This window comes from Rana temporaria, chromosome 11 (genome assembly GCF_905171775.1).
Source record: "Rana temporaria chromosome 11, aRanTem1.1, whole genome shotgun sequence".
Classification (NCBI taxonomy): Eukaryota; Metazoa; Chordata; class Amphibia; order Anura; family Ranidae; genus Rana; species Rana temporaria.
The window spans coordinates 8,902,273-8,914,459 of NC_053499.1; the positions used below are offsets into that span (position 1 = coordinate 8,902,273).

At 46.5% G+C, this 12,187-nt stretch overlaps 1 protein-coding gene across 4 annotated transcripts in view; it reads left to right on the top strand.

The window, feature by feature from the left end:
• The window catches only part of SBF2 (SET binding factor 2), a 420,356-nt gene that overhangs the window by 193,977 nt on the left and 214,192 nt on the right, over window positions 1-12,187 (top strand). For all 4 annotated transcript variants that reach the window (XM_040327974.1, XM_040327975.1, XM_040327976.1 and 1 more), the window contains exon 6: window positions 5,508-5,613. In XM_040327974.1, the coding sequence (XP_040183908.1) occupies window positions 5,508-5,613 (106 nt within the window). The remainder of the gene's footprint in view (window positions 1-5,507; window positions 5,614-12,187) is intronic.

Sequence of the window (12,187 nt, forward strand, 5' to 3'; positions counted from 1 at the left end):
CTGCCAGCAATATTTCACAGCCCATAAATAAATATGTACTTGTTGAAGTGCGAACCTGTACGATGGCCAATAAAGTTTATTTGAATTTGATTAGTGGTTGGTTATTACAGCCTGAGCTGGACGGGGAAGATCACATTCCCCGTGTAATCTAATATCTTCCCGTTTGCTTGCTGTGTCATCCTCTGTGTTGTAGCTTCTGCTGGTCTGTCAGTGTTTACCTTGCCTTGTTCTGCTTCTCTTTCCTCCTGTCTCACACTTCTCCTCCTTCACTGAGGCTGGGTTCACACTACTACACTACTTTCATCCTACTTTGCTCTGCTACATTGGTCCTACATTTATCCTACATTGGTCCTACATCCATCCTACTTTCATGAACAGGATACTACTTTGGTCCGACTTCAATGATATTCAATGGGCCTGAAGTAGGATCAATGTAGGACCAAAAGTAGTACAGGGAGCATTTTCAAAGTCGGACCGACTTGTGTAGGACACTACAAGACGCTCTCATAGGGAAACATTGAACACAGAGCAAAGTAGGATGAAAGTAGTGTAGTAGTGTGAACCCAGCCTAATCCATTGTTTTCCCCTCATATTGATTAGATACACCTGAGAGGAACATTTCCTCCCCCCTCTTAATTTTTGTCTGCTGTTATGCGGGAATTTACTCGCCATCACCAAAGAATACAGCATTGTCCTTCATTGATTGGCTGCACCAAGTTCCATGCTGCCATCTTTGTTTCTGAGATTATTGGGAGCCGTTTGTTTCTTATTGCTTCAGGAATCTGTCCCCCTGATGAAGCATCACCAAATGCCCCTTCCTATGACCACTGTATGTAATCTAAAGCATCCTGGGGTATATGAACTGCATATGTCAGGAGGGAGGAGGCATCATTCTCTTCCCTCTAATCCCTTTGGCCCGGGGGGACAGGACAGAGCTAAAAGACAAAAAAAGAAGGGGGAGAAGTGCAATGATACCTGGTGAGTGAAGTTCTGCTTTAAAGGCGTTGTAAAGCTCATGTTTTTTCACCTTCTTTTCGCCCTCCTCCTTGGTGTTGGAGCAGGACTGAGCCTCCTCCTTGGTGTTGGAGCAGGACTGAGCCTTCTTCTTGGTGTTGGAGCAGGACTGAGCGTCCTCCTTGGTGTTGGAGCAGGACTGAGCCTCCTCCTTGGTGTTGGAGCAGGACTGAGCCCTCCTTCTTGGTGTTGGAGCAGGACTGAGCCCTCCTTCTTGGTGTTGGAGCAGGACTGAGCCCTCCTTCTTGGTGTTGGAGCAGGACTGAGCCCTCCTCCTTGGTGTTGGAGCAGGACTGAGCCCTCCTTCTTGGTGTTGGAGCAGGACTGAGCCCTCCTTCTTGGTGTTGGAGCAGGACTGAGCCCCCTCCTTGGTGTTGGATCAGGACTGAGCCCTCCTCCTTGGTGTTGGAGCAGGACTGAGCCTCCTCCTTGGTGTTGGAGCAGGACTGAGCCTCCTCCTTGGTGTTGGAGCAGGACTGAGCCCTCCTCCTTGGTGTTGGAGCAGGACTGAGCCTCCTCCTTGGTGTTGGAGCAGGACTGAGCCTCCTCCTTGGTGTTGAAGCAGGACTGAGCCTCATCCTTGGTGTTGGAGCAGGAATGAGCCCTCCTCCTTGGTGTTGGAGCAGGGCTGGGTCTTGGTGTTGGAGCAGGACTGAGCCCTCTCCTTGGTGTTGGAGCAGGACTGAGCCCTCTCCTTGGTGTTGGAGCAGGACTGAGCCCTCCTTCTTGGTGTTGGAGCAGGACTGAGCCCTCCTTCTTGGTGTTGGAGCAGGACTAAGCCCTTCTTCTTGGTGTTGGAGCAGGACTAAGCCCTTCTTCTTGGTGTTGGAGCAGGACTGAGCCCTCTCCTTGGTGTTGGAGCAGGACTGAGCCCTCCTTATTGGTGTTGGAGCAGAACTGAGCCCTCCTCCTTGGTGTTGGAGCAGGACTGAGCCCTCCTTTTTGGTGTTGGAGCTGAACTGAGCCCTCCTTCTTGGTGTTGGAGCAGGACTGAGCCCTCCTTCTTGGTGTTGGAGCAGGATTGAGCCCTCCTTCTTGGTGTTGGAGCAGGACTGAGCCCTCCTTCTTGGTGTTGGACCAGGACTGAGCCCCCTCCTTGGTGTTGGATCAGGACTGAGCCTCCTCCTTGGTGTTGGAGCAGGACTGAGCCTCCTCCTTGGTGTTGGAGCAGGACTGAGCCTCCTCCTTGGTGTTGGAGCAGGACTGAGCCCTCCTCCTTGGTGTTGGAGCAGGACTGAGCCTCCTCCTTCTTGGTGTTGGAGCAGGGCTGGGTCTTGCTGTTTGGTTTTTAGGCAGGACTGAGCCTCCATCTTGGTATTCAGCCAGCATTTAAGAATACATATTATTGTATATTCGATTGTATTTAAGACAGAAACCGCTAAGCGAAGTAGCATTTTGTTGAAGGGGGTTAGCAGTGTCAGCCCTAACATTGTGGGGTCGCTTTAACACAGATTGCTGTTGGATTGATTTGCATTTGCTTCAGTTTTACACATTTGCTGAATCTTTAATACGGGTAAAAAAGCTAATGAACAACAAGTCATTTAATGCTGCACAGTAAGTCCTAAGAGCAGGCACGAGACTTGTCAGTTGCACTCTAGAATCTTGTCACCCTATGCAGTCATGTAGCATAGTATGGTTGGGTAGATCACAGCTCTGTTTATTGGGTTACCAGTCTTTTGACAGATGTAATGGTTCCCATTATTGTGTTTCGGTTGTGTCTTCATCCATTTGGCTGCAAACCGCATTTATCATTCATTCTGGACTCGTAGTCTAGATGGAGCGGGAAGGCTCGAAGTTGTTTGTTATTATTACGAGTAAGTCTGTGTTCACATGGTTATCCTTCCTGCAGATCTGCAGGGTATAATAAAGCGCAGCGAGGTGTGTAATAACTGTACACAGTGAGTAATGATCCTCTACATTGGACTTATATTCCGCCAACATCCAGGTTACCAGGATTTACTGTCCTTTCTGCTTTCTCGATTAAACACTCTCACATTTTCATGTTTCGTAGTCCGTTATATTGACTTATGGACACAGATGGAATTTCTTATACTCTATAAATAAGAACCACCAGTCGATGTGGAAATACACTTACCGTAACGCAGCCTTTATCTATCAGGGATCCTTCAGAGGTTACTAAGGATTTCTTGAGTAGTAGCCAGCAACTTGCAACCAATGACTCTTTCTCTACCCTTGACTCCTAAAAAAGTAACTACTGACACCAGTGATCTTTTTAGATATCAGGAGGGGTAACGCTTCATACACACCATCAGATTTTCTTCAGATTTTTGTCTTCAGATTTACCAAAACCATGTAGTGCAAGGGCCTGCCTGATTGCATACAAATTGAAACTCTTAAGATTTGACCTCATATTACATGGTTTTGGTAAATCTGAAGACAAAAATCTGCAGGAAATCTGATGGTGTGTATGGGGCTTAAGGATTTTTCCCGCTGCACTATGCCTATGAACATCTCCTTCTGAACACCAACATAAGTTGGGCCATTGTAAAGGGGGCCTTCTTTTCAGTGGTGGCCCTTATGAGGGGGCTGGGCTCCTCTCACTGGTGGCCATTGTAAGGTGGGTCTTCTCTCACTGGTGGCCATTGTAAGGTGGATCTCCTCTCACTGGTGGCCATTGTAAGGTGGATCTCCTCTCACTGGTGGCCATTGTAAGGTGGGTCTTCTCTCACTGGTGGCCATTGTAAGGTGGGTCTTCTCTCACTGGTGGCCATTTGAAAGGTGGGTCTTCTCTCACTGGTGGCCATTGAAAGGTGGGTCTTCTCTCACTGGTGGCCATTGTAAGGTGGGTCTTCTCTCACTGGTGGCCATTGTAAGGTGGGTCTTCTCTCACTGGTGGCCATTGTAAGGGTAGGTCTTCTCTCACTGGTGGCCATTGTAAGGGTGGGTCTTCTCTCACTGGTGGCCATTGTAAGGATGGGTCTTCTCTCACTGGTGGCCATTTTAAGGGTGGGTCTTCTCTCTCTCGTGGCCATTGTAAGGGTGGATCTTCTCTCACTGGTGGTCATTGTAAGGTGGGTCTTCTCTCGCTGGTGGCCATTGTAATGTGGGTCTTCTCTTAATGGTGGCCATTGTAAGGTGGGTCTTCTCTCACTGGTGGCCATTGTAAGGTGGGTCTTCTCTCGCTGGTGGCCATTGTAAGGCGGGTCTTCTCTCACTGGTGGCCATTGTAAGGTGGGTCTTCTCTCTCTGGTGGCCATTGTAAGGGTAGGTCTTCTCTCACTGGTGGCCATTGTAAGGGTGGGTCTTCTCTCACTGGTGGCCATTGTAAGGATGGGTCTTCTCTCACTGGTGGCCATTTTAAGGGTGGGTCTTCTCTCTCTCGTGGCCATTGTAAGGGTGGATCTTCTCTCACTGGTGGTCATTGTAAGGTGGGTCTTCTCTCGCTGGTGGCCATTGTAAGGTGGGTCTTCTCTCACTGGTGGCCATTGTAAGGTGGGTCTTCTCTCACTGGTGGCCATTGTAAGGTGGGTCTTCTCTCACTGGTGGCCATTGTAAGGGTGGGTCTTCTCTCAATGGTGGCCATTGCAAGGTGGGTCTTCTCTCACTGATGACCATTGTAATGTGGGTCTTCTCTCACTGGTGGCCATTGTGAGGTGGGTCTTCTCTCACTGGTGGCCATTGTAATGTGGGTCTTCACTCACTGGTGGCCATTTTAACATGGATCCTTTCCCACTGGTGACCAATGTAGGGAGGGGGCCTTCTTTTACTGGTGGCCAAAGTAAAAGGGGCCCATTATAAGGGTGGCCTTCTTTTACTGGTGACCAGTGTAATGTGGCTCTGCTCTTACTGGTGACCAATGTAAGGAGGGAGCCTTCTTTTACTGGTGACCATTGTAAGGGGATCCTTCTTTCACAGTTGACCAATGTAAGAGGTTCTTTCTCTCTAGACCACAAATGTAAGGGGTCCTTCCGCCACTGTCCACCAATATAGGAGGGCCCTTTTGTACCGATATCCAAAGTAGGAAGGCACCCCAATCCCACTGATTACACTAATGTACTGGGAGCTGTAGGTATTTTTTTTAGGTAGGTATCATTTTCCTGAGTCCTGAAAAGTATTGCAAGCGCTGTTCTGGGAATAAAAGTTTATGAAATGCTGCTGTACAGTCTCTCCAAGATGGCAAGACTGATAGTCTCAGGGGATTTTCAGTGAGATCTGGGGTGTCAATGCTGTGCTGCTCACTGTTCTCCGTGCTGGAGGCTCTAACTTGAGGAAACCAAGCCCTGCCTCTACCAGAATTTCAGCCCCCACACAGGAACTCCACAAGGTGACCACAGGCAATTTTGGTGATTAGTCCTTGCCTTTTCTTTTTGGCACCACTTCCAGAGTTCAGTTCTTCTGTAACCTCACATGAAATGTTTCTGGTGATATTTTATCCTGAGTGGAAATTTGACCTCACACAGAATAGTTAATATATACACTTTATGTCCACTCAGACCTCCTCAAGTGACAACCGCCATTTTTTTTCTTTGCAGAAACTCTTTTCGTTGGGTGCCGGAGACCGCCAGCTGATCCAGACCCCTCTGTACGAAAGCCTGCCAGTGACGGGAACCAGCGTCGCCCTCCTCTTCCAGCAGTTAGGTAGGTGAATTGTGACAATGTAGATTGCAGGTGGGTGTGTTTGCAAATCCCTCTCCTCATTTTAAACAGGTGTTCTTATATTATCAGTGTACAATATAGTGCAGCGCTGATAAGTGACCAAAACACAAAAAATACAATGTATGGTATGATAACTGTTCAAGAGATGTGCAAAATAGCAACAAAAATGTAAATCACGATAGCTCTGAAAAAACACATGGAGCTAAACTAACCCCAAGGAATGTGAGTAACAACTCGTATAATAATGCAAAAAACAATACAATGTGATTGTATGAGTGGCTTAATCACTAAATAAAAGTTTTTGAAGAAAGGTCCCAACAAGGGGCCGATGAACAATATAGGTCCCCTGAAGGACCTATGAATAAATGGTTGCGGAACGAATCATTTGAGTTTCCATTATTCCTTATGGGGAAATTCGCTTTGATATACAAGTGCTTTGGATTACAAGCATGTTTCTGCAACGACTTATGCTCGCAAACCAAGGTTTTACTGTATCCTTATATGAGCCCCTTCACGATCCAGTGATGTTGCACGAGAGCATTGGCTGTCCGAGACTCTCCCTTCTGATTGGCTGAGACGCAGCAGCGGGCACCATCGACTCTCGCTGCTGCCAATCAAAGTTGGTGATCCAATGAGGAGAGTGAGGAAGGGGGGGGGAGCCTCGGCTCCATATTTGAATGGACACACAGAGCAGCGGCTCGGCTAGGGTGCCCCCATAGCAAGCTGCTTGCTGTGGGGGCACTTGGCGGGAGGGAGGAGCCCGGAGCGCCGATGAGGGACCCAGGAAGAGGAGGATCGGTGCTGCTCTGTGTAAGTATAAAATGTTTGTTATTTTTAAACAAAAATAAATAAATATCAGATATCACTTTAAACCACTGTAAGAGCCAGTTCACACTGGGGCGGCAAGACTTCGGGGGCGACTCGGCAAGGCGTCCTGAAGACGACTTCAGAGGCGACTTGCATTGACTTATATACAGAAGTCGCCCCCAAAGTCGTACAAGAACCTTTTTCTAAGTCGGAGCGACTTGCGTCGCTCCTATTAGAACGGTTCTATTGAATAGAATGGGACGCGACTTGTCAGGCGGCTGAGTCGCCCGACGAGTCGCCCCAGTGTGAACCGGCTCTAATTGTCTTAATATTTTTAGCCCCCTGATTGGCTGCTCAAGCTGCGCATCCATTTCCCTGCCTCTGTTCTCTTATATATGGACCCCAGCGGGCTGAGCAAACCCCGGCGTGTGGGAAACTTTTACAAAAAAACATTTATCAGCTAAATATGGAGCATGACTTCTGACATAATCCTGATTTACCAGCATTCCTCACTTTATTGGGAAGGATATCTGACTTTTATTTCTCTGTACTCTCCTGGGATGTACCGCGTGTAGGAAAGGTGGCTTCCAGTAAATGGTGCTAGTTGGGGGGGGGGGGGTGTTTACTACAGATATTCAGTACAGCAACTGTGATTGCGTAACTCCCCGAGCGCCTGTAAGGGGGCCCTTCTGCTGAGCCGCAGCGTATTTGATTTGTGTGTCTTACTCCGGGTGGTATATCTGCACATTAAACGTCTCTCTATGAGTTCTGTACGACTACCGGCCCAAATCCCATTACCGGATCATCGTATTCTAATCTCCAGGCTCGGGACTTTGAAAAGCACGGAGTGGGCATTACCCCCTTCTAAATCTGGAACAATGGCAGCGATTGTGGCGGTCTGCAGTGTAACAGGTATTGAGTGGATTTGCAGAGTTAGAAAGTTCTCAGAAAATGCTGAGTTTCTAAATCTAAGCGAAATCTTATTTATAGTAAATGGGGTTGTGGCAGATAAACGTGCAAGTCCAAGGCTGAAGTTTCATGTGTTTTTATATATTGCTCCGCCTGGTTCCTCCCTCCTCCACCCTCATCAACACGCTAATTTTATTAGTTTAAAATATAAAGTCTTGAAATTTTCAGGACATACCTTATTTTAGACCCAGATATGTCATCACTGGGACACTGCACTGCAGGCAGATCGGTGGAAGGGGCCATCAGGGTGCTTACCGAAAACATCACAGTACCCTGCTTCCGTACTCCTCTCAGGAGACCCCAGTCCTGATAAAATCAGTGGGCTGGCTCTTGGGAGGAGTTATGGAAATATTAAAATGCCTTAATGGGTGGGTGTTAATTTGGAGGAGTGGGCATTCCTAGGCAGGCTGTATTTGTTTGCAGACCACCCTAGGTAACGCCCACATGCTGAGCCTACATGATTGGAAGAACTGAAATCCAAAGGAGGCAAGGGCTAGATAATAATGGGTGTCTTCTGGTCTGGAAATGTAGCAGGCTCTGTCTGACTTGCTGCATCTGTCTATTTTTTTATTTATATATATTTCCTTTCTCTCTTCTCTTTTGTCTTCTTTTGCCTTGTCTTCTTATCTCTCTTATCTTGCCTTGTTTTCTGTCTTGTCTTCTCTTCTCTCTGCTCTTCTCTTGTCCTTTTCTCTTGCCTCGTCCTATTCTCTTGCCTCGTCCTTTTCTCTTGCCTCGTCCTCTTCTCTTGCCTCGTCCTCTTCTCTTGCCTCGTCCTCTTCTCTTGCCTCGTCCTCTTCTCTTGCCTCGTCCTCTTCTCTTGCCTCGTCCTCTTCTCTTGCCTCGTCCTCTTCTCTTGCCTCGTCCTCTACTCTTGCCTCGTCCTCTACTCTTGCCTCGTCCTCTACTCTTGCCTCGTCCTCTTCTCTTGCCTCGTCCTCTTCTCTTGCCTCGTCCTCTTCTCTTGCCTCGTCCTCTTCTCTTGCCTCGTCCTCTTCTCTTGCCTCGTCCTCTTGACTAGTCTTGCCTCGTCCTCTTGACTAGTCTTGTCTCTTCTCTTGACTAGTCTTGTCTCTTCTCTTGACTAGTCTTGTCTCTTCTCTTGACTAGTCTTGTCTCTTCTCTTGACTAGTCTTGTCTCTTCCCTTGACTAGTCTTGTCTCTTCCCTTGACTAGTCTTGTCTCTTCTCTTGACTAGTCTTGTCTTGTCTCTTCTCTCTTCTCTTGACTAGTCTTGTCTTGTCTCTTCTCTCTTCTCTTGACTAGTCTTGTCTTGTCTCTTCTCTCTTCTCTTGACTAGTCTTGTCTCTTCTCTTGACTAGTCGTGTCTCTTCTCTTGACTAGTCTTGTCTCTTCTCTTGACTAGTCTTGTCTCTTGACTAGTCTTGTCTCTTCTCTTGACTAGTCTTGTCTCTTCTCTTGACTAGTCTTGTCTTGTCTCTTCTCTCTTCTCTTGACTAGTCTTGTCTTGTCTCTTCTCTCTTCTCTTGACTAGTCTTGTCTCTTCTCTCTTCTCTTGACTAGTCTTGTCTCTTCTCTCTTCTCTTGACTAGTCTTGTCTCTTCTCTCTTCTCTTGACTAGTCTTGTCTCTTCTCTTGACTAGCCTTCTCTTCTCTCCTTTTTTCTCTTGTCTTGTATTCTCTTGCTTTGTCTTCTCTCGCCTTCTCGTCTCTCCTTTCTTCTCGTGTCTTGCCTTGTCTTCTCTCTCTTGTTTTCTTTTATGTTCTCTCCTCCCCTCTCCTCTCCTCTCGTCTCTCTCCTCTCCCCTTTCCCCTCTCCCCTCTCCTCTTTTCTTCTCTCTTCTCTCCTGTCTTCTGATTTTTTTTTATTTTCTCTTCTGTCCTCCATTCATCTCCTCTCATATCTATCAATCTTTGTATCCACATCACAGCAGATCTATGTATCCAGTAAATGGGCACATGGGAGCAGTATGTTGGACACATGGAATTGTCGTGGTATATACCAGAGAATCAGTACTGTACTCAATGTAGTATATAAGAAACCTTAGCAGCAGACTATTCAGTTTCTACATAGTGCTCCAGTTTATAGGCTTTATTTTTATATGGTTCTTATTATTTGCTGGTGTTAAGACACTGGAATAAATGAGAGATAAGAAGAATTCCTTTCGCTCCTTTTGAAGCATGCCTCGCAGTGTAATACTGGCCTCTTCGGGACTACAAAAATCCTAGCGAAAATCTGCCTTCACTTTACAACCAAGCACCGAACGATCACAAAACTGCTGACACGCTGTTAAATGTTTTCCTGCTTTGGATGTGACCTGGCCAGTCTGGCTGTCAGAGCATTTTCAAGGATTCCGATTATGGGAAGGTGTTTTCAAGGAGCCAACACAAATTTTGCACAAAGTTTAGCAGGTGATGCAACGTTTCTTAAAATTTCATATCAATATTTTACTTTGACCCGTGATAGTGATCAGCCTTGTAATAACCTTACTGGACCTTTCCCTTTTTGTCAGATTGTTTTATTTTATATTTTTCTATTTTAACAAATTCTTCACTGTCAATTTCAAATGATCTTAACCCTGTGACGCCGTCCACATATATGTGGCCACTCGGCGGGTTGGGCCCAGTGTAAACCACTTACTGTGCTGAGAGCGCTCTCCCTGCACGCTCCCAGCTAGGTAGCCGTTGGTGACAGAAAACTCCCAATGCATACTAGCGATCGGGAGCTTTCCGATCATGTGACTGCTGTGACAGCCAGTCACTGTGGTCACATCACCCGAATGCCTACCTCTTTTAGAACCCTTAAAGGTGGCGGGAGGCGGGAATGGGTTAAATTCCAACACCTCCCAGAATTAACATTTCTGTTTTTGAAGGATGTTTTTAGCTGGGCATAGATGAGGTTGAATTTTTTTTAGTTTTTTTGTTCTGCCAGTAGGCTGAAGGGGGAAATTAAAAAAACGTATTCCTCCAATTCACACAAACGAGGTGGAAGAAAGGCATTCTCGCTACCGAGACATTGTCGGACTTACTGGCAGCACCACCTGTCAGACTTGCCCATTAAACTCGGTGGGACTGTGCTGTAACTGCAAGCCAAATCTATGAGCAAGAAAAAAAAATATGGCAGCCTTCAGGAAGCAGCAGGATTGCCTGAAAGCCACTATTCTATTGCTCTATGAAAAGCAATCCACCGCGGATCGCTTTTATGGAATGGGAAAAACTGCTTCATGTGTGAACCCAGCCTAATGCGTATCTGTGAGCCTGGAGCTTTTGACCTAAAAGTGAACTTTCATGCATCTAAAAATCTCAACTCTAGTTCATATTCCAGAACTCCTACTGTAATGGGGTTACCATCATAAAACGTGGTTGCATTAATGTAAAGAAGAAACCAGTCAGACACCAAACACATGTATTTTACCATGTCCAGACGGCTAGTAAGACACATTGGACCTCCTAGGAGAAACATACATCAGATTTATATCACATTTGGTTCTCCTCTTACATCCTATTTGGTATCTAGCAAATCATAATTTCACTTTGCTAAACAATAAGGTGGCTGTCGGATTGTGAAAGCGTGTTCTATGGAAATATAGATGTATCTGGGATAGTTGGTGTGAAAGTGTGTCCACTGAGCAAAATAAAATGCTAGGCAACACTCTTCTCAGACTCATTGATTTGGTGGAGTTAACTTTGCGTCACCCTCTCGAGGGACAAAAAAAAGCTCTTGGCATGTGGCAGCTGGATCTCTCACTTGACGTGGAAACTACCAGGGATACCAAGAGTCACATTTCTGAGAGCCAGTGACTCTGTTATGTCAGATTAGACTCGCTCTGCAAGTGATCCAAACTCTGCACTAAACGGGTAACCAGGCGAAATCCACAAAGAGGGTTCCTCCCCAATTTTTTTTTAAGTCAACAGCGAAAATTACTGTAGCTGCTGACTTTTAATATAAGTACACTTACCTGTCTAGGAGGCCAGCAAAGTCCTCACCCTAGCCAATTCTTCAATTGGCTTTGGGTGCAGGTGTCAACATCTCAAGTTAGGGAAACAGGCAGTGAAGCCTTGTGGCTTCACAGACCGTTTCCCCCTGCGCATGCGCAAGCTATGCTGTGCCCTGTGAATGGTCCCGTAGTTTTCTTGGACCTGCGATAGGTCCCAAAAGACTGTGGGGAAGCAGGGGGGGTCGAACTTTCGGCTCAGATTGCCACGGCCGCATCAAGAAGGCTGTACGGGGCCCCATGATTTCTAACAGCAGCTCTGGTTACTATGTTCACTCCCAGTCTGCTGGCTCTTATGATTGTTGTCCTGCGAGCTGGAAAATCTCTGTGCAGGGTAAGGTTGAGCGTTTAATTGTCAGTTTGTCCTATAAAGGGTTTTCCAGCCAGCGCTTACATTGAAAAGTTACTTAGCAGTGGTTGTGGTGTTTGCGGTTTGATAGAAAGCAGAGATATCTTTGAATGACTCTCTATAAGGACCATTCATGTGTTTAGTCATCACCACCTTCCTGCAGGGGAGATGGACAATCTTCTCCGATTATCATGAAATCCCACTCTTACCGTCCAGGCATTTACATTATATACAGCATGTGAACCTGACTCATCAGTGGTTACAGGAACAGAGGTAAACATTCTTCACCTATGTACGTACATCTGAGAAACCCAAGTCATTGTGAATCAACACTCTAGGATCAGTGTCACCGTATGGTATAAACACAATATTGGAACAACTCGGCAGCAGTTTGATAGTCGACAGGCTTGAAAATGATTCGTCTCCAAGGATAGAAAGCACAGAACAGCTGGAAAACTTCAGCCTTTTGCCACAG